Source organism: Monodelphis domestica, chromosome 4, assembly GCF_027887165.1.
Source record: "Monodelphis domestica isolate mMonDom1 chromosome 4, mMonDom1.pri, whole genome shotgun sequence".
Taxonomy (NCBI): domain Eukaryota; kingdom Metazoa; phylum Chordata; class Mammalia; order Didelphimorphia; family Didelphidae; genus Monodelphis; species Monodelphis domestica.
The window spans coordinates 435590070-435612691 of record NC_077230.1 but is presented as its reverse complement, the minus strand read 5'-3'; the positions used below and the strand labels follow the sequence as shown (position 1 = coordinate 435612691).

The following is a 22622-nucleotide window of genomic DNA, read 5'->3' as shown; positions in this document are numbered from 1 at the left end:
TGAGCCAGAGAAAAAGAGGATACCAGCTACATGTGGCTGGCCATTTCCTTAGCAGCCTTCTCTGAGAGTCAGGCTGAAAAGTACACCTATTTACTCTGAATTCCCATGAAAAAAGCCCTCACGTCCTCCTGGTCCTCCAGTTTATGCTCTTCTTGATGCCCCATTCCAAGGCCCCTCCAACCTCATTCTGGGCAAGAGAAGGATCTTCCCCATGGCAGGGAGTCACTAGAAGCCAGACACAAGGGTCTAAAGGGTGCCAGAACTCACGAGACTTTTAGAATAGCTACAGAGTGCTCACTGCCACTTTTTCCTACTTTACTATCTTTCATTTACCCCAGGATCTTTACAGATTAAAAAAACCTTTGTCTGAATTCTTATTTAGCCGGAGGATGGGGGAGAAAGCAAAGCTGTAACTAAAATCTGCAGATTAAATCTTTCTTCCTTTACAGGTTCTCTTTGGGGGCCAAAAAAGATTACATTTCCACATGTCTAAAATAAGCAGGTTGGGCTCACTGGCTTTTGCAATCACTTGCAGTTCTAAATATATGTTCTCATCAAAAGCACATTCATATGTCTCTTTCCTACAATACCTTCCAGTATTACAGGAATGAGGCTGCACACAACCAAATCTGAAACCACACCAGAAGCAGTTGTCACCCTCACTCTTTCAAATACTTAGAAATAAAGATTCTGAGAAACTGAAGGGATCAGGCACAGAATATACAAAAGAAAATGAAGAGTAACCTTGGGTTCAGTCGATCCAAAGAACTCTACTACCAGGCCTCTACTTACCACTACAACATGGTAGAAACATTGGAAAGGAATCTGGCAGAAAATCGATATGGACCAGCAGCTCACACTATACACCAAGAGCATCTCCTAATGAATATTGTCTGAGAAATAAAAGGCCACTTTAAACTAATTAGAGGAACCATGAACAACAGTTCTGGATAGTGGAAAAGGTCAACAAGGAAAAAATGGTCCCCTCATCTGCTGTCAATTCAAGGCAGGAATCAGATAGAAAGCCAATAGCTGTGACAAAGGTCCCATAAGCCGGCCTCAGAATCAGTTAGGTTGGAATATTTTCCAGATATTGAGATACCTGCTGGAGGAGAGAGACTGCTTGAACAGGCTGCTGGCAGCTAGAGTGAAGATCAAAGAAAGAACCATCGATATCTACTGGGAACTGATTTGGACATTACCTCTGGGATCTTGGCCATATCTGGACCCTATTTGTGAGGTTTTGTTTGGGGGGAACTTAACTTATTTAGCTTAGAAAGTTAGCCAATAGAATAGTCATTAAAGGGAATTAGTTTTGGGGATAAGATTAAGAAGTTTCCCTTCTCCTTTGTTACTCTCATTCCTATCCCATTTCCCATTAATAAAATCAAAATATTTGGATGTTTACCTCTTGTTTCTTCCCCTTAAGCATCCTTTAATAACAACTTACAAACAAAGATCTCGAGAAACTGAAGAGATTGGGTAAGTAAAACACAAAAGAAAATGAGAATAGTGACGTTCTGTTCAATCAATCCAAAGTCCTCCACTACGGGACCCAGTATTTAGGAACCATTGCAAAATGGTAGAAATAGTACAAAGCAGTCTGGTGGAAAATAGATATGGATGACCATCTCACACTGTAGACTAAGACTAGCTCCTAATAAACACATGACTGAGATATGAAAGGTTTCCTCAAATAAATTAAAGAAGTCATGAAGAAGAAACAGATATGGAGAATTGACAAAGTCATCTTCAAATAAGGGACAGAGAGGATCACAGGAAATAAAATAGACAATTTTCATCACACACAAAACAATTCATCTGAAATGGAAAGAGAAGTAATTAAGTGTAGTTAATTAAGTGTAATTAAGTAATTAATTTGTAGCAAGTTTGTTTTATATAGGTCTCATATCCAAGATTTATAAATAACAATGTAAGGAATTAAATTAAGGGTCTGACTAAATATGTGAGAATTCTAAATTATTGTGGTCACTGATTTAAAAATATTATAGCTCAAGCCAAAATGACTTTTAGTAGCTTTATTTACAAAAAGGTGGAAAGAATGAAAGTAGAGAAATTTTAAAAAAGGGTAGAGATGTCTAGCCTATTTGAGCTTGTTAACCCTCCACTGAAGGACCTGATGTTCCACCTACACGGTCTCCTCCAAGAGGGGAAGGCCTCTCCAGAACTAATCTCTCCAGAAGCCAGGAAAGGAAGGCCAGATACTCACTCACCCAAGAAACAGTCCAAGAGTCAAGGTCCCAAGCTGAAGCCAAGGTCCAAGTTCAGAGTCAACTCCAAGAGGCAGGTCCCCAGCCAAAGCTGAAGATTCAAGCGGAAGGAGACTCAAAGACTCAAGCTGAAGACAGTTACTGAAGACTATCTCCAGAAGACTGCTTGTAGAAGACTCTCCGGATGAAGAAGTTCAGGGCTTTTATAGTCCTTTTTGTCCCTTCCCCTCTTCACAAGGGCCAGTCACAGCTTCCAAATTGTCTAGCACTGCCCAGTGGGGCAGTGTCTCTGGGATTCACACTTCTCATCCTCTGAAGATGTAAACTCCTATCAAAAGGATTCACAAGTTCCTGACTGACTGGGTTTCTGAGGGTGTGAATTCTTTAAGTAAGTGACTTGTAAATTCTCTTACTTGATGGCTAACACAGTGTTAAGAAGGGGTGTTTTTCAGTTTTTGGTTGATTAAATTAAAAGATGCTGATTGATAGACAAAGAAAGTTTGATTCATGCTTTACAACAGGTACTAATTTTATATTAATATATAAAGAACAGATACACTAGTGCATAGACAGTTTTCAAAGGAAGAATGCATATTATCAATCATATATAGAAAAAATACTCTCCATCAATAATCATTAATCTAAGTCTCTAATAATTAGAAATATTTTCAGATTGGGTAAAGATGATTAAGAATGAGCATCACGAATATTGTAGGGAATTTGTTTTCATTAATTATGTGTTTGCCACAAGAAGTTTTTTTTTTCTTTTTTAACTGGGAAGAGGGCAGATCAATGGGGGAGAAAATTAATATATATTTTTAAACTAGCTTAAGCAAAAATACTCCAAATCAATAATTAAACCAATGCAAATTAAAACAACTCACTAGCTTCACCTTGCCCCCATGCAATTGGCAAAAATGACAAGAAAAAAATTGTTGGATGAGGTGTGGGAAAATAAGACACATTAATTAATTTACTGTTAATAAAGCTGTTGAGACCCCAAAATCCAAGTCAGGAAACTGGGTAGATTCTTTGATTTACTGATACCACTAGAGGGCATATCCCCTAAAAGAAAGGAAAGCAAAGAGACTCAATGGTATAAACATATTGATTCCAGCTCCTTTAGCCATGACAATGTAAGGATAATTGGGGGTTGTGACCTAATCTATATTTAATTTTTGGTCACAGGGAATATCCCAAATAAAATACCCAAGTCAGTTTGTAAATTTATGATGGTTTAATCAATATAGAGGGAAGAAATCAAGGAGAAGAGAGAGGGAAAGGGTATAGGATTTCTCCCGCCTGGCCTGTGCCAGGGGAAGTTCAAAGTCCTCTGCCACAAGGTTTCTGAAGAAGATTAGAGTCTTCTAAGTGGATAGTGTTTGGAAGGTAAAGGAGGAAAAATCAGCCTAAACTCCAAGAGAGCTCAGAGAAGACGCCTCACCTGAACTAGGTTACTAGGCTTCCTCCAGTATGGTATCAAGGAAAACTTACCGCTAAACCGGACAATAGCTGCTGCCACGCCAAGATGCTGAAAGGTTCAGCAAGCTGCTGCCAGCCACCTCTCCGCCGCCAAAGAGGCCAGAGAGAGGAAGTGATGCAAAATATATAGACAGTTTTACATCACTTTCTTGCATCTCACATGTACCAATGGTAGCTTAAGCTTGACTTAGGACAGCCCAGGGGTCTGTCAGTTGTTTCTGATTTGTCATTTGCTAGCACACTTCTGTCATAGGCCATCCTCTTAGATACTTAATCCTCAAATCTGGGTGTAGACATTCCTGATTTTGTTAGCTAGGGGAGTAATCTAAAGTTCACAACAATGACCCGGAAAGTAAGATGCGATCCTACAACAGGACAACAACTGAACAAATTTCGATATATGAAAAGTTATAGAACAAAAATATCCCATAAAACGCAGGCCATTTCAGTGAAACCTGTGGAAAGTTTTATGGACTAACGGAGACTATAGGAAGTAACTGACAACAATAGCAATATGGTAAAGGTCAACAATTTGAAAAGAAGCCATATCTTCTCTGATTGCAATGAACAATCACTTTAACAGGGACTTACCAATGCTTGGTATCATGTAAACTTCCCCTCTAACTTAGTCATTGCTTTATATGGCTTCTGCTATGACGAATCCATCTTGTTGCTCTTATATCAACCAGTGAGGGAAAATTGTGACAGGTCCACTCATTCCTTAGCTTCTTTTTTATCTGAAACCTTTCCCTTTCCTCTCTAATTCAGCTAACGAGAAGTAAGAGCAAAATGGGGAAATGGAGAAAATCAAATAATTCTGATTCCATTTTGTAACTGTCCATTCTGTATTGCCTCCAGAGTGTCATACAATTCCACAAGCCATGTTTCTTTGCCTCTGAACTTGTTACAGAAATGTACAGCTGGACGGTAACGAATTAAGTTCAGAAACCCAGTTCTCCCGCTAAGGAGTCCATGCCACTGATTCTTCCTCCAGTTCTCCAGAGACGGGATGGAAGAAGGTTATAATAATTGTTGTTATACGTAATATTAATCTTGCAGACTTATGTTAGATTTGTAATTATTTCATTGTAAAGAGAGAAAGAAAGACATTAGCAGATCTTTCTAACAACATAATCTTCTGGACGGACTTCTGCCTGCCCATTCGGGAAGTCGGAAACCACACCGTCACGCAGCATCCTACCTTGATGCGCGTGTGCCAGGTAATGAGGAATATTCTTATGTGAAATACACACTGTCGTCATCTTCTTATTGCTTGTTCTTCCTGGGCTTGTTGCAGATCATGCCTCCATTGGTAGGTCCCTCTGCGTCCTTCCTGTGCCCTTGTCAGGGACTCTTGGGAGGGGAGCATTGGAAAGGACACATGAGCAGGTCAAGACTGGGAGGACGCCAGAAGGGAAGAATCACATTCGAGGCCTAGGCTGTCCCCGTTTATAGGGCAGGTGTTGGGAAGGCCTGGGCAGGGGGAGGCTCTCTGGACCAGGAGACCCTCCCCGTGCTCGGACCTGAGATGGCCCTTCTGGACGCTCGCTGTGTAGGTCGGAGGGAGGGCCCTGCCCTCCCCCCTTGTCCTGGCTGCCCGGTCCCTTGGCCTCATCTTCCTCATCTGGCCTCTTGCTGAGTGCCTGCCGGGAGCAGGCCTCCCTCGACTGGCTCCTGGGGGCCATCCTTACCACTACCACCGTGTCCCCAATGCCTGACCTTCCTATCTCATCCAGTGTCAGAAGGAAACAGGAGGCAGGAGTCCCGGAGCCTCTACCTGGTCTCACCCCTAGCTGGATCCCAAGCCTCTTCTGCCTCCCGAGTCCCTGGAGGAGGTTGGAGGAGGCCACCGAGGCCAAGAGAAGGAGCGGCAGATGGCGCCACGTCCTCTTTCTATTCAGACTAACTTCATCTCGGAGCTTGACTCTCCCGGCTGCCCTGAGGGCAGGAGAGGCCCAGAGCCTGGGGCCAGTGGCCCCAGCACCCCGAGGCCCCCATTCTAGGTTCTGGTAGAGCTGAGGAGGCTCGGGGTGTCCTCTGCAGAGCTGGCATCAGAGCAGAAACTTCCCCCAGTGTCTCCCTCAAGACGCACAGGGCATCCTGGGGGGCTCTGAATCCCTCCCCCTCACCATTTCCCTTTTTAACCCCTTACCTTCCTTCTTAGAATCGGTACTATATATAAGTAAAAATAGGGCTAGATAGTGGGGTTAAGTGACTTGCCCAGGGTCATACAGCTAGGAAGCGTCAGAGGCCAGAACTGAACCCAGGACCTCCCCTCTCCAGGCCTGGCTCTACATCCACTGAGCCACCCAGTTGCCCCACCTTTCATCATTATTAAGAGCAAGTCAGCCAGCATTTACAAGGGGCTCCCCTGTGCCTAGCACTGTGCTCCCCTCTTGGGCCTGCAGAAGAAGGAATTAAGCCAGGCCCTAGCCCCCAGGAGGCCACAGGCTAATGGGGAGACACCTGGGAGCAGGTGTGCTCACAGAAGCCCTGGGCAGTGTAGACAGGAGCCTTAGAGCAAGAAGGACCAGGAAAGGCTGGTTTTCAGGAGGGCAGGCCCAGAGGCCAGCATGGAGTCAGGGAGGCCTGAGATCTCCCCCTGAGAGACCCTGGACAGGTCACTTTACTCTGCTTGCCTCAGTTTCCTCCCCTGATAAATGAACTGCAGAAGAACATGGCAAAGCCGCCCAGCCTCTGCCCAGAAAGCCCCAAAGGGGGGGAGGTAGACAGGCCTGAACAGCCTGAGCCCACAGCCCTGCAGACAGACACACAGACACCCCCAGATTGTCCTCTGTCCATCAGGGCTCCGAGGCTTCTGCTGCCTTCTATGGCCTCCTTGAGGGTAGGAGGGGTTCCTGGGCCTCCCCCAGGCCTCGGAAGGGTCTTTGGGCCTTGTGGGCCGGGGCGGTGCTGAAGGAGACCCTCCTCAGCTGGCCCAGAGGCTCAGGGGACCTGAAGAAAGCAGCTCTGTTTCCCCCCAGACCCACTCTGGATCAGCTTCCCCACAGCCCCAGGGGTTATGGTTCTTATGGTCTGGATCTCACATGGGGGAAACTGAGGCAAAGGCTGGGAAGGGCCTTGGCCAGGCTCCCCCAGCTGGGCAGTGTCTGAGGCCACGTTTGAGCCCAGATCTTGGGGGTTCCAGGCCCAGGGGGGGCAGCCACGAATCACCTGATTCCTCCTCTGTGGATATGGTTGGCCCCTCCTTTGGGGGGCCCAGGGGTCTCCCCAAAACAGAAGGAGCATCAGGAAGTTCAGAGAGATCCCTGGAGGAGAGGAAGCTGTGGGAGGGGGGCCTGGGTCCTGGAGGGTCAGCTGATGCCCTGTGCCTCAATTTCCTTCTCTGTCAGAAGGGGGATCCTGGCACCCTTGTTGAGGCCACCGGGAGAATCCATTATTCAATCAACAGATACTTATTAGGAACCTGTTGCGTGCTCCAGAACCTGCTCAGTAGGGCTTGGGTTATCCCTCTCCACCAGGGCTCTAATTACAAAGGGAAACAGCTGAGGACTCCATTTCCCAGAATGCCCGTGCAATGAGGTAACACTTCAGCCCTTGTGGCCACCCCAGGGCATGCTGGGAATCTCACGCGAGCAGGCGCCGCTTCTGGGAGGGACCGCACTTAGGTATGCTTCTTGAGCATGCAGTGAGTGGGAGGGAGTCAGTGCGCAGGTCCAGCCCCGGCTCCCAATTCCCCCACGGTGGGGACTCTCTGAGCACTTAGGCCCCCGCCCCCACGACTTGGGAAGACTTACGTGGACCGGATTCCGGTTAGTGAGTCTAGGAGTGTGCGTGCGAGCCTCAGCGCGCGTGTGCGAGAGCGGGAGGGGCGGGGGCGCGGCGTACCCCAGTGCCTGTGTGTGATTCGGCCACTGAGTGGGAGTCCATATTTGTCCTGGAGGGTGATTCCGCGTCCGTATGCGTGTGCGTGCGCGCGCGTGTGTATGTATGTGAGTGTGTGCGCGCGCGCGTGCCTCAGAAGGTAGGTCCCGGGGGCGGGGCAGAACGTGCACCAATCGGGGGTGGTTGCGCTTCTGGGGGGCTCCCTGGGCCGGGGCATCCGCTGCAGAAGAGCTCAGGGGATTGGGGAGGGGCCAGGGGATCACCCCAATCCTCCCCTCTTTCCTCGTGCTTACTCCTGGCCCTAGTTTTCTGTGTCCCTTTTTCCACCGGGAAGGAAATGCCCAGAGCCAGCGTATCTGTGGATTCCTGCTATGCATTCCTGCCAAGCCCCTTGCTGGGTAGGTGCCGGTTTTACAGAAGGGGAGACTGAGGCAGGCAGAGATGAAGTGACTTGCCCAATGTCATGGGGCAAAAATTCATTTAAATTCACGTCCTTCTGACTCCAGGGCTGGGATTCTATTCATTGTGCCCCCTAGCTGCCCAGCATTTCTTTGTTATTATTTTTTCCTTTCTTAGAACTATTTTTTTTTTTAATTTTATTTAGTCAATTTAGAACATTATTCCTCGGTGACCAGAATCATATTCTTTCCTCCCTCCCCTCCCCCAATCCTTCTCGAAGCTGACGGGCAATTCCACTGGGTATTACTTGTGTTCTTGATCAGAACCTATTTCCATGTTGTTTGCATTGGGGTGATCATTCAGAGTCTACATCCCCAGCCATATCCCCTCGACCCATGTGACCAAGCAGTTGTTTTTCTTCTGTGTTTCTACTCCCACACAGTGTTTCCTCTGGATATGGATCATGTTCTTTCTCATAGATTCCTCCAAGTTGTTCAGGATCACTGCATTGCCACTAATGGAGAAGTCCATTACATTCGATTGTGCCACAGTGTATCAGTCTCTGTGTACAATGTTCTCTTGGTTCTGTAAACCTTAAAATTTCTTAGACTTATAAATGTTGGAAATTTCACCATTGGGAAATTTCATACTTGAAAAATTTCCTATTGATAGTGGGTCTTGGCTATTGGAATGTGAACCCCATTGGCATGGGAGGTTCCTCCTCCTCCCTTCTTAAGATTACTTTAGGACAGAAACCTTTTGCTGAACAATGGAAAGGACTTTGACCTATGCTTAAGCATAGAACAGGAATTTCTTTGAGTCATGATTGATTTTAAAATTGATACAATGGAGATACTTGGAATGACAGAACCAAGTCTTGGAAATTGCAATCTCCACCCTACTCAGTCCTAACAGGATTTAGGAAGGGCTGCAGCATAGATCAAAATTTAATTATTCCAATCTCTACCCTACTCAGGGTAACAGGATTTAGGAAGAGCTGTAGCAAAAGATCAAGATTTAATTATTTGAGAATATGACCTCCAACAGACATGTGCAAAGCCACAGACCTCTGGGCGGTCCTGGGTTAAGCTAGAGCCACCATTGGCACAGGGAAAATGATGGACAGTGATTGGTAGATGTGAGAACTGAGGGGAGGGAACTTGGATGGTTTCCTTAAAGATAGAGGGGTCTGAGGACTGGAGGGTTGGTTGGAGAGTTTTGGCTCTGAGTGGTTGGAGAGGTGCTCTGAGAAGCTTGCTCTGAAGGAAGCTGGAGGTGGAGGCCCCGGAGACTGTTTCTCCATTTTGGTCATGTGAGTAATAGGGACTGATCTCCTTTCTTTGCCCCAGCTATCTAAGGGCTTGGGCCTTTTGGCCCAGCCTAAACAGAGGGGGTATTTAAGCCCTATTCCCTTCTCTCCCCTTTCTCTCTCTCTCTCTCTATCTCTCTCTCTCTCTCTCTCTATCTCTAATTCCTTTCTTCCTCCTGTTTGTAATTAAACTCTATAAAAGGCTGACGGCTGACTTGAGTTTTCATTTAGGAATTACATAGCTGAATTCCTTGGCGACCTTAAATTAATATATATCAGTCTTTTAAAGTGATTTCCTTGTCACAGTTCTGCTCCTCTCACTCTGCATCTCTTCCTGAAGGTCGTTCAAGTTCACATGGAATCCCACCAGTTCATCATTCCTTTGGGCACAACAGTATTCTATCACCAAAATATACCACAATTGGTTCAGCCATTCCCCAATTGAAGGGCATCCCCTCATTTTCCAATTTTTGGTCACCACAAAGAGTGCAGCTGTGAATATTCTTGTACAAGTCTTTTTCCTTATTATCTCTTTGGGGTACAAATCCAGCAGTGCTATGGCTGGATCAAAGGGCAGACAGTCTTTTAGGGCCTCAATGTTTCTTTATTTAATGATAATCTTTTCTATTTCTTCTTTCCTTCTCCCTTCAAACCCTGAACCATGTTCCTGTGCCTCACCATGACCTCCCCCCCCATTCCCTGCCCCTTTTGCCCCCTCCTCTGCTATTCCCCTGCAGCAGATGGCATTGTTCCCTGTCACGAAGATGCCTCTCCATGTAGGTTACAGTCTCACCTGGGCTGGCCTGAAGGAAGGCAGGAAGTGACGCTTCCCCTCTGCCACCCCCCACAGCATCTCCCCCAAACAGTCTCCCCCCCCCCCTTAGACATGCCCAGCACATGCTCCTCACACCTGCTCCGGAAGGACCTGCTCTCTCTGTCCTCACACTATGGAGACCTTTGACCAGGGGCTCCCTCTTGTCTCTTCCTCCTCACGACCCTCAGAGGCTTCTGCAAACACCCACTCCTTTAGCCCTGTCTCCCAGGAAGAAGTCACTCTCCCCTGGCCAGGCACAGTCTCTGTACTCCCTCCATCCTGCCTTCTCCAGCCCCATCTCATCCCCTGGTTGTCCCTAATCTTCAGCTTCTCCTTCCTTCCCAGCTCTGTAAACCTTAAAATATCTTAGACTTATAAATGTTAGAAATTTCACCATTGGGAAATGTCATACTTGGAAAATTTCTTACTGATAGTCTATTGGAATGTGAACCCCATTGGCATGGGAAGATCCTTCTCCTCCCTACTTAAGATTACTTTAGGACAGAAACCTTTTGCTAAACAATGGAAAGGGCTTTGACCTATGCTTAAGCATAGAACAGGAAGTTCTTTGAGTCATGATTGATTTTAGAATTGATACAATAGAGATACTTGGAATGACAGAACCAGGTCTTGGAAATTACAATTTCCACCCTACTCAGTCCTAACAGGATTTAGGAAGGGCTGCAGCAAAGATCAAGATTTAATTATTTGAGAATATGACCTTCAACAGACATGTGCAAAGCCACAGACCTCTGGGCGGTCCTGGGTTAAGCTAGAGCCACCATTGGCACAGGGAAGAAATGGACAGTGATTGGTAGATGTGAGAACTGAGGGGAGAGGACTTGGATGGTTTCCTTAAAGATAGAGGGGTCTGAGGACTGAGGTTGTTGGGGTTGGAGAGTTTTGGCTCTGAGTGGTTGGAGAGGTGCTCTGAGAAGCTTGCTCTGAAGGAAGCTGGAGGTGGAGGCCCCTGAGACCTGTTTCTCCATTTTGGTCATGTGAGTAATAGGGACTGATCTCCTTTCTTTGCCCCAGCTATCTAAGGGCTTGGGCCTTTTGGCCCAGCCTAAACAGAAGGGGTATTTAAGCCCTATTCCCTTCTCTCCCCTTTCTCTCTCCCTCTCTCTCTCTATCTCTAATATCTTTCTTCATCCTGTTTGTAATTAAACTCCATAAAAGGTTGACTGCTGACTTGAGTTTTCATTTAGGAATTACATAGCTGAATTCCTTGGCGACCTTAAATTAATATATATCAGTCTTTTAAAGTGATTTCCTTGTCACAGTTCTGCTCCTCTCACTCTGCATCTCTTCCTGAAGGTCGTTCAAGTTCACATGGAATCCCACCAGTTCATCATTCCTTTGGGCACAACAGTATTCTATCACCAAAATATACCACAATTGGTTCAGCCATTCCCCAATTGAAGGGCATCCCCTCATTTTCCAATTTTTGGTCACCACAAAGAGTGCAGCTGTGAATATTCTTGTACAAGTCTTTTTCCTTATTATCTCTTTGGGGTACAAATCCAGCAGTGCTATGGCTGGATCAAAGGGCAGACAGTCTTTTAGGGCCTCAATGTTTCTTTATTTAATGATAATCTTTTCTATTTCTTCTTTCCTTCTCCCTTCAAACCCTGAACCATGTTCCTGTGCCTCACCATGACCTCCCCCCCCCATTACCTGCCCCTTTTGCCCCCTCCTCTGCTATTCCCCTGCAGCAGATGGCATTGTTCCCTGTCACGAAGATGCCTCTCCATGTAGGTTACAGTCTCACCTGGGCTGGCCTGAAGGAAGGCAGGAAGTGACGCTTCCCCTCTGCCACCCTCCACAGCATCTCCCCCAAACAGTCTCCCCCCCCCCTTAGACATGCCCAGCACATGCTCCTCACACCTGCTCCGGAAGGACCTGCTCTCTCTGTCCTCACACTATGGAGACCTTTGACCAGGGGCTCCCTCTTGTCTCTTCCTCCTCACGACCCTCAGAGGCTTCTGCAAACACCCACTCCTTTAGCCCTGTCTCCCAGGAAGAAGTCACTCTCCCCTGGCCAGGCACAGTCTCTGTACTCCCTCCATCCTGCCTTCTCCAGCCCCATCTCATCCCCTGGTTGTCCCTAATCTTCAGCTTCTCCTTCCTTCCCAGCTCTGTAAACCTTAAAATATCTTAGACTTATAAATGTTAGAAATTTCACCATTGGGAAATGTCATACTTGGAAAATTTCTTACTGATAGTCTATTGGAATGTGAACCCCATTGGCATGGGAGGATCCTTCTCCTCCCTACTTAAGATTACTTTAGGACAGAAACCTTTTGCTAAACAATGGAAAGGGCTTTGACCTATGCTTAAGCATAGAACAGGAAGTTCTTTGAGTCATGATTGATTTTAGAATTGATACAATAGAGATACTTGGAATGACAGAACCAGGTCTTGGAAATTACAATTTCCACCCTACTCAGTCCTAACAGGATTTAGGAAGGGCTGCAGCAAAGATCAAGATTTAATTATTTGAGAATATGACCTTCAACAGACATGTGCAAAGCCACAGACCTCTGGGCGGTCCTGGGTTAAGCTAGAGCCACCATTGGCACAGGGAAGAAATGGACAGTGATTGGTAGATGTGAGAACTGAGGGGAGGGGACTTGGATGGTTTCCTTAAAGATAGAGGGGTCTGAGGACTGAGGTTGTTGGGGTTGGAGAGTTTTGGCTCTGAGTGGTTGGAGAGGTGCTCTGAGAAGCTTGCTCTGAAGGAAGCTGGAGGTGGAGGCCCCTGAGACCTGTTTCTCCATTTTGGTCACGTGAGTAATAGGGACTGATCTCCTTTCTTTGCCCCAGCTATCTAAGGGCTTGGGCCTTTTGGCCCAGCCTAAACAGAAGGGGTATTTAAGCCCTATTCCCTTCTCTCCCCTTTCTCTCTCCCTCTCTCTCTCTATCTCTAATATCTTTCTTCATCCTGTTTGTAATTAAACTCCATAAAAGGTTGACTGCTGACTTGAGTTTTCATTTAGGAATTACATAGCTGAATTCCTTGGCGACCTTAAATTAATATATATCAATCTTTTAAAGTGATTTCCTTGTCACAGCTCATAGCTTGGTTCTGCTGTATACAAGCATTTCCTTCTTTCCTTCTTCCTCAGAAAACACTCCGGTGACCTGTGCGTGTCCTCACTAGCTGGCATCCTTTCAGCTCTCCTCCCTTTTGTAGGCAAAGTCTCCGAGAAGGACACATATCATGTGGGATTCCCATTCCCTCCCTCTCACTCTCTTCTGAACTCTACAGGCTGCGTCCCTCCTCATCGGTCACCTGAAACTATCTCCAAACTTAGCAGTGATCCTGGAATCCCCCACTCGAATGGCCTTTGCTCAGGCCTCATCCCTCCGGAGGCTCTGGAGCCTTTGATGCTGTCCATCCCCTTCTTCCTCTTTGTATTCTCTTCTCTCCGGTTCTTTGTGCTCTCTTGTGGTTCTTCTCCTGCCTATCTGATCACTACTCCGTCCCTGGCCCCTTTGCTGACTCTTCATGTAGGTCACTCTTTGAAGCCAAGGCTCCGTTGTGCACACCTCTGAAACCATAAAGAGGGACAGAAGAAGAGGGCCCAAGACGGAGCTCTGGAAAAGACTCACAGATATCAGAATGGACCTGGATGAAGATTTAGCCATGTTAACAGTCAGTTATAGAAGAGAAGAACCAAGAGAAAATGGCATCTCCGGAAAACTAGAGAGAAGCAAAAGTCAAGGAAAAGAGACAGTATCCAAGCCTGCAGAATGTTCCAGAAGGATGATGAGTGAGCAAAGTCCATTGTATTTAGCAAATAATGGATCACTGGTATCTTTGAAGGTTTGCTTCAAGGATGAGGTCAGAAGCCAGATTTTAGAGAGGGAAGAAGAGATGAGAAGAGAGCAAGTCTCCTGAATAGAGAGAGCTGAGTGAAGCAGGGAGCATGGCATGAAGGTGCCATCAAAGACCACTTCTTTTTCTAAGAACTTCTAGTCAGAGTATAGGGAGGCCATCTAACCTCTATGACCCTCTGGCACTGCCCTACCTGGGTCCTGCAATTTATAAATATTTGTTTCCTACATACAAAACATATACAAAGTAAATTGTAAAAAATCTAGAACATGTAGACCAAGGAAAGTGTCTAGCAGAAGTTGAGATGTTAGTTTAGCCTTGAAGGAAACCAACTGGGAAGCAGAGACTAGGGAGGACTTCCGTCAAGGCTTGGGGAAGAGGGGGAGGAGCCTGGGATAATGCAGGGTTAAAAGAGGATTTTCATGTTGAAATGAGTGAATACTTTGTATTAAAGGCTTTGGACCAGTGGTGAACCAAGAGTCTAGATGGTAACAGGCTGTTGGCCAAATGGCAGGCCTCACCTGCAGTTGAAGGGTTACATGCTATCTGACTGCTTACAAGATGATAATTTAGGTTTCAACACAGGGAAGGGAAGGAGGACCAGGGTAAAGATTCCCTAATCTATTTCCTCTAATTCTCCTCCATCCAGTCTAGGGATTTCTCATGAAATCTTCTTCTTGTCGTCTTGCCACCTCTTCTGCACTCTGTTTTGAAAACCCAACCCTATCTAGCTTCCTGGTCTACTGGCCCTCCAAACATTGATGGTGGACGAGTTATAGTTCATCACTAGCAGATAGGATTTGATCTTTGAGTGGTTCACCCTCTTGGGCCTGAGCCAAAATGGCTCTGGCCTCTCTCACACACAGACAGGACACTGGGCTCTGGTAGGATTCTTCTCAGCTGTCACAAACACTTAAGCACCGGATCTCAGGAACACAGGTAAAAGGCTCGATTGAAGACAAGGTGGGCAGGAACATAGGAATCAGGATCTCTCTCAATGGCTTGATGGCAGGACCATAAGGAACAGGAGCAATGGTTTCAAAAGGAAGGTAGGTAACCTCCTTCTTGGCTCAAACAGCCACAGGAAATCACCCTCCAATCACCTGGCTCCAACAGGAAAACCGCCCAACAGTCTTTTGGTCCTCGGTTTAAGCAGTCCCTAGATTCTGGAACTTGCTCCCTCAGTTCTGTGCATGTGACCAGATTTCTTTTGCAAACCCATGCCTCTTGCTAAGTTTGCAAAGTTGCAAAACCCTGGTTTCCTATTTTCCCCCTTACAATGTCTAAAGAATAGCAAATCACTGTCACTGGGGCCCAAGAACATGGAGGGGAGAAAAGGAGGAGGCAGGAGTTGCAGGAGGAATGGAGAAGGGCAAACAGGTTCTTTGATTTTCCCACTGTCTTGCAGGTAGAAAGTATCGGAGTCTGGTTTTGAACTCTGGTCTTCCTGACTCCAGTCATGAAATTCCATCCATTGTACCATCTAGCTGCCTCTTGGTGGAAAAAAAAAGAACTTTGCACCATAGTAAAAGCTGCAAGCAGGGGAAATAACAGGATAAGAGACTAACTACTTTTTGTTTCTTAGGATTAAAGAAAAATGAAAAGAGGATATCTTGGAGAAAAGAGAATTCTCCTAACAAAATATGCATGGGATGATTCTTTTGGTAAAAAGAGAGGTTAGCAGAATGCATTAGAATGCAGCAGCAGGGGGGCAGCTGGGTGCTCAGTGGATTGAGAGCCAGGCCTAAAGATGGGAGATCCTGGGTTCAAATCTGGCCTCAGACACTTGCTAGCTGTGTGACCCTGGACAGGTCACTCTTCTGCCTTGGAACCAATACCTAATATTGATTCTAAGATGGAAGGTGAGGGTTTAAAAAAAAAAAGAAAAGCACCAGATCATATGATCTATATAACAAAGAGCCTTGAGAGAAAGATTTTCAAAACATTCAATGAAAGGAAGACATACTGGAATACCTTTTGGACCTAAACTCCTAAGTCCATGCCACTTTGTGCCTTTGGATCCAAGGGGAACCAGCAGACCTGTGAACTAAAGGGATCATGGAAAGAGGCAAAAGATTCCCTTACAGAACAGAAAGTGATAGCTGTTGTTTTTTGTTGTTGCGAAGATCTGGAAACAAAGATGGTGCCCGTATATTGGGAAATGATTGAGTGGAAGATTATGGAGCCATAGAAATGATGAAGGTACAGTGTCAGAGAAGCCTGTTTAGAATTGTCTGAACTGATGTAGAGGGGAGGGAGTAGAACCAGGAGAAGAGTTTATACTATAGCAGTATAGTGCATTGTAATGAACACCCATGAGTCCAGAGAAGTAGTTCCCCAGATTTTTTGTTCTTAAGCTTATTTCAAGAAGAAAAATAAAGCATGTTGGGCAACTAGATGGCTCAGTGGATAGAGAGGTAGCCTTAGAGTTAGGAGCACCTGGATTCAAAACTGGCCTTAGACACTTCTAGCTGTATGACCCTGGGGAAGTCACTTATCTCCAGTTGCCTAGCCTTTGCTGCTCTTCTGTTTTAGAATTGATATTAAGACAAAAGGTAAAGAGTTAAAAAAAAATGAATAAATAAATGAAAAATAACAGGTGTTGCCTTCCCAATCATTTATTTTGCCCTTTCTAATATTTAAACTCTATATATCAAGTACTTATATAATGATTTAAACAGCTATCCCACATAGATGTGACTTAATACTTTTTTTCCTTGTGAAAAGTATAAAATAAAAAATGTTATTCTATTTTATAAAAATTTATTGTGCAGCTTTCTGTAAAAAAATTCTTTTAAAGACTGATAAGACTTCAAGTTACAATTACTGGTAAGACTTGAATTCACATTTATGTTATGAATTTTATTGAATAGGAATAACATTTTTAATAAAATAAGTAAACTCGAAAGATGTTGAACATAATAGATGAAATGAATTCAAGGTTGAACTTTTTTCTCTGAACAACAGTTTGTAATTTGTGGTTCAACATTTGACAGACCCAATCCTCAGTTTCCTTCTCTGTGAAACTGATTTAATAATAATAATAATAATGATAATAATTAAAATGTTGATAATTATTGCATGCCAGTTAAAAAGAATAAACCAGTTTCTCAGCATATGAAATTTCCCCAGAATGATTGTGTTAGTGCAACCAAACTGATCAATTCAGAATATTAGGAATGTTACCTGAAATTGACAGAATTATAAGTATGATCAATATGTGTTTAAAAGAAAGTTCAATAAAGACTATCTAATACTGTGGACAGATCATGCCCAGTCAAAGGGATTTTGAATTGTGGTCTAGCTGCTGGGGAATTGGGCAGGTGACTCCTCCATTCTAGGCTCGTGGCTTGAGTTGTGAAGTATGAAGAGAATTCTGAGCCTGCCTGTGTCACAGGGTGTTGTGAGATTCCAATGTTATTGTACATAAAGGTATTTTAAAAATCAAGCATCTTGCAAATGTGACCAAATGGTATCTCCAAAGACTGATTCTGCCCACTTAAGTATGAAAAATTCTTCTTGACTGGGAGACTAAAAATCAGTTTACTTTCTGCCATCAGAGGAAAGAACTTTTATTTCTGTGTGTTTATGTCTTTCTGTCTATATATCTGTTTGTTTTCTGCAGATGCAAAGAACAGGTTTGAAGTTAAGGAGATTTGGACAAAGCCAAGCCTTTTTGTGGAAGGATCTGGCCACCAGAGATTCATGAGTATTGTTTTCTGCGACTTTAGTTTGAGAGAAATTGATGAGCAATATCAAGGTAGATAAAATTCAAAGACTTATTGTGAATGTATTGAAACTGGAAGATTCAGACAATATTCAGTCCTTAATCAGTGGAAGAAAGTGACCTCAATTCAGGAATAACTGTCCTCAGGAGAGTGAATATAGCAAATGCTGTCCTGAACAGGTGGGAGATTCTTCAATCCCATGGGAAATCTCCTGAAATCAACAAGTATCAGGGTAATATAGGAGAAATGGCCTTCAGCTGATTTTTCAGACCTCATTAAACATTAAAATAGTTATCCTGGAGAAATGTTTTCTGTTAGTACTAAAGGAGGAAAGACTTTCTGTCAGAACTCTAAGCTTGCTGGACATCAGATAATCCAAACTGGAGAGAAACTTTCTCAGTTTAATCAATGTGGAAAAGTATTCAGAAATCATTCACATTTTGGGAAACACCAGAGAATCCACACTGGAGAAAAACCTTATAAATGTCATCAATGTGGAAAGGTTTTCAGAGATCGCTCCAGTCTTGCTATACATCAGAGATACCACACTGGAGAGAAACCCTATGAATGTAGTCAGTGTGAAAAGGCTTTTACAGAGAAGAGCAGTCTTCGTAACCATGAGAGAATCCACACTGGAGAGAAACCTTATGAATGTGATCAATGTGGAAAGGCTTTTACACGTAGCTCTGCATTTAGGAAACATCAGAGAATCCACACTGGAGAGAGACCTTATGCATGTAATCAATGTGGAAAGGCTTTCATAGAGAGTTCTAGTCTTGTTTCCCATCAGAGAATCCATACTGGAGAGAAACCTTATGAATGTAAACAGTGTGGGAAAGCTTTCAGATCTAACTCTAGTCTTACTTATCATGAGAAAATCCACACTAAGGAGAAACTTTATGAATGTAATCAATGTATGAAGGGTTTCATAAAGAGCACAAGTCTTGCTGTACATCAGAGAATCCATACTGGAGAGAAACCTTATGCATGTAATCAATGTGGAAAGGCTTTCACACAGAGGATCCACCTTGCTGTACATCAGAGAATCCACACTGGAGAGAAACCTTATGAATGTAAACAATGTGGAAAGACTTTCTCAAAGAACTCCAATCTTAGTAAACATCAGAGAATCCACAATAGAAAGGAACCTTATGAATATAAAAAGAGTGGAAAGGTTTTAAAAGGGAAGGACAATCATGTTGCCCATCAGAGAATTCACACTGGAGAAAAATGTTTTGAATATAAACATTGTGGAAGGACTTTCACCCAGAGCTCCCATCTTACTTGGCATAAGAGAATCCACACTAAAGAGCAAGGTAAAAGAGAGGGAAAGAAGTGGTGGAGGGATGGAAGAGGGGAACTCTCATTGGTGACCGACCTGCACCATGTGCCCCAGGTGGAATTCTAGCCCTGGGGTGGAGTGTGAAGACCTGGGAGAAGGGTTGAGGGGAGGAAGAGCCATTCCAGAATCTAAGGCATTCCTTCTTGTAGGGCAGGGCTTGGAGAAGAGAGGTAGACAGAATCCTGAGGTCCTGGCTCTGGGTGTAATGGCTTCTTCCCTTAAGACTGAATTCTCTCTTGGTTTCCAGGAGCCAGTTCTGCATGTGTAGGTGTCAGGTAGGTCTGTGGGAGGACTCCTCCCTGCACCATGCTTCTGCTGGCTGCTTTTTTCTTTGAGCCTCAGGTTCCCCATCTGACTACTTGACCAGTATCTGCCAGTTATACCAGGAAAAGGACTCCCTTCCAACCTGGCTTTTGGACTTTTTCCCTGTTCATGCTATTTATCTAGGCTCATTATTTCCCAAAGGTCCTAGAGTGCCATCCCCACCTTTACAAGTGCATCACAGTTGCCCAGTCTTTGTATCTCACCCATCATATCAAAGGGAGATCTGAGTCAGGAGTCATTAAGGCTTTACCTGTTTTCATCCTTTCCAGCATCCAAGCCCCTTCTGCCTCTTGGGTCCCCGTGGGAGAATGAGGGGGGTGAATGAGGCCAAAATTGTAAGAGTTAGTGTCCAAAACAGAACCGTGTGACCAAGTTTTTCTACCTACTCAAAAATCTCTGCTCCACCAAAGCTGTGATGGGGGGCGGGGGGGGGGGGGGTTGGACCTCCACCTGATTTATATCCTGTCTGTGTCAGCACTTAACGACAGGAAGTGAGTGGAGTTCTGGGAATTGTAGTTTTGCTGGAGATTGTAATTTTTCTAATTACCCAGATGGAAGGAATCAGAGAGGGTAGGAAGTCTTCCTGTTTAGACCAACTTCATTTTCAAACTTGATACTCCCTATTCTCCTTCTGTTTTGTAGTGTCTCTCATCTGAGGACAGGGGGTGGATCTTTGTAGCTCCTCTAAGACATCACCCTCTATAATTCCCTATAGGCATTCAAAGAGAAAGTCTCCCTACCTTGGGAATCTTTTTCCCTGAAGAAGACCAAAGTGTGGCCCAAGGAGAGACGCTGGAGCCAGAGGGAATGGCCTCTGGTACCCAGAGACCTTCATCCCAGGTGAGTGCAGTCCATTCCCAGACCTGACCAACCTCACCCAGTGTTGAATCCAGCAAAACTAAGCAGCTTTTATCCTGTTCGATGTTAAGGTCTACTTTGCAGTGTTGTCATCAGAAAAGAATTTGTCCTCATAAATCCTCCCCATTTACCATTTTTTAGGTCAAGTCAATAAGCATTTAGCAAGTGGCTCCCTTTGCCAAGCACTGTGCTAATCCCCAGGAGATGCAAAGGAAGGAAATAAAACCAGTCCTTCCCCTCAAGAAGGTCACACTTTAATGGGGAGAAACCATGTGAACATATGTATCCAGAGAAGCCCCATGCAGTATAGATGGGAGGCCTCTAGTAGTTTCAAGAACCAAGAAAAGCTTGTTCTCAGAAAGTAAGATTTGAACTGAGACTGGCAGGAAGCCAGAAAGCCCAGGGGAGGAGGGAGGACATTTTGGTGTGAGAGGCAGTCATCAGAAAGGGAGTGAGGAGAGGGAGAGTCTTTCTCAAAGATCAACCAGGGAGGCAACTGAGTAGCTCAGGCCTAGAGACGGGAGGTCCTAGGTTCAAATCTGGCCTCATACACTTCCTAGCTGTGTGACCCTGGGCAAGTCACTGAACCCCAATTGTCTAGCCGTTACCACTCTTCTGCCTTGGAACCAATCCCCAGTATTCATTCTAAGACAAAAGGTATGGGTTAAAAAAAAATGATCAGCTGACAGAGCCATAAAGACACTGGGCCAACTGAGGAAAAGCAGCAAAAAAGACAGGCCTGAACTTCTGCTCTGAAATCCTTTGGCAAGGCCAGGTTTCAAGAGAACTAGAGCCCTTTGTTAGGAGCTAAGGTTTGCTCCAAGATAAGTTGGCACTCGTCTAGTGGGCCCCCGCTGTCTGACCAGACTCCTTGGACAAGCAGTAGCTGCGAGGCCCAGCACTATTTTAGGCAAGAGACCTTCATAGACACATGTATGCAAAAACCCTTTGGATTGTGTGTAGGACCGAATTTGCACCTGCGTGGTTCCCCTCTCCTCACTCCATGGGCTCATTCTGATGTACCACTTGTCCTGATTGGCATTCTTTGGTGCGATGCTTCTTTCGTAAAATCACGTCTCTATTGGTTGGACCTGTATGCTCAATAAAATGGAAGCCTGTTGCTTGAGGGTCTGGTTATCCCCTCGAGCCCAAATTACTCAGTCATTGGGACTCCTGCGCTCTCTACTGTCTGTCTTTGCTTCTCTGTCTCTCCCGTGTGTGTCTGTCCTCTTTGGTTTCTCTGAGCTGGTTCTCGGAGAAGCCAACAATTTTCTCCCTTTGGGCTGCCTGCTCAGTAGCAGCCCGCAACAATCAACCAGGAGGCCAGTGTTCCTGGGAAGGGAGGGAGATAGAAAAAGCCTGGAAAGGAGGTTGAGAAAGGGGCTGCCTATGTGACGTCTGCTCTGGCCACCAGCCTTCTCTTTGGGGACAGTTGTCAGGGGCTACCACAGAGCTACATAATATTGTTTCTAGTTTGGTTCTAAGGGTGACACTTCCTGGGAACAGCCAGACAGGTTCATGGCACTTTGTGTGACCCACTCTTGTGAAATGATGCTCAGAGATCACATATTATATAGGTTGGCATTTGTTTTTGTGGAGTTGTTTTTGTTCAGTCATTTCAGTTGTGTATATCTGTTTGTGACCCCATTTGGGGATTTCTTGGCAAAGACAATAGAGCCTCAGAGAGCCGAGACCACAGGCTGGACTTCGCTCCCTCCCTCTGTTGACTGGCTCCAGAGGCCTTTTCAGCACCTTCTCATTTGGCTTTAGGTCCCTCAGTTAACCAGGTTACCAAGACCTCTTTCTTGACAAAGCCTCTAAGGGCTTCATCAGTGCATGCTCTCACTACGAATCCAAAGGGCAGCACTAGGTTCTCCCACGAATACCTTGTTGCATGAATTTTCTGGGTCGTTGGTAGCCCCTGCCGGTATAAGCCAATCCAGGTTCCAGACAGACAGGTACAAACGCTGTCATGTATTCATCCACTCAGGAGTGTGACAGTCTGTCAGTGGGTGATGGCCGTGTGGCTCACAGTTCCGAGAATGACATAGTAAAATGATGACGCAGAGTTTGGACAGATCAGTCAGGTCTGGAAGGCAGGTTTACCAAAATGTTTTGCTTAAGATCAGGTTAGGGTGTATAGAAAGGAAAAAGGACATTTTCAGCAAAAGAAAAGGGATAAGAATTCTGGGTTAGGGTTAGAAGGTCTGTTAAGAAGATCTCTAGCAAAGCTCCTTACTCTAGACCACAGTACACTGTGTCCGCTTCCTTAGGTCACTTATCAACATTCACTATACCCTTTAGTAGTCAGTTATATTCTCTCCAAAATTCACTTCTGACAGCCATTCCCCATTGGCTATAGGAGAGCCTCAGTGGTAAGTGCTGGGAGGGTGAAAGATGTGATTGTGCTTCCCAGAGTTCAAGGAGGAAAGGAACTGATATCAAGAT

At 45.1% G+C, this 22622-nt stretch overlaps 1 protein-coding gene across 3 annotated transcripts in view; it reads left to right on the top strand.

Annotated features, from left to right (window-relative positions):
- Positions 1 to 7284: 7284 nt before the first annotated feature.
- The window catches only part of LOC103101657 (zinc finger protein 420-like), a 32960-nt gene continuing 17622 nt past the window's right edge, over positions 7285 to 22622 (top strand). The window contains exons 1-3 of one of the 3 annotated variants that reach the window (XM_056825741.1): positions 7285 to 7342; positions 17548 to 18966; positions 20032 to 20156. In XM_056825741.1, coding sequence (XP_056681719.1) covers positions 17955 to 18966; positions 20032 to 20156 — 1137 coding nt within the window. In that variant the 5' untranslated portion in view covers positions 7285 to 7342; positions 17548 to 17954. Of the gene's footprint in view, positions 7699 to 17547; positions 18967 to 20031; positions 20157 to 22622 lie in introns of all 3 variants that reach the window. The other 2 variants (XM_016422701.2, XM_056825740.1) reach the window with 2 other exon arrangements.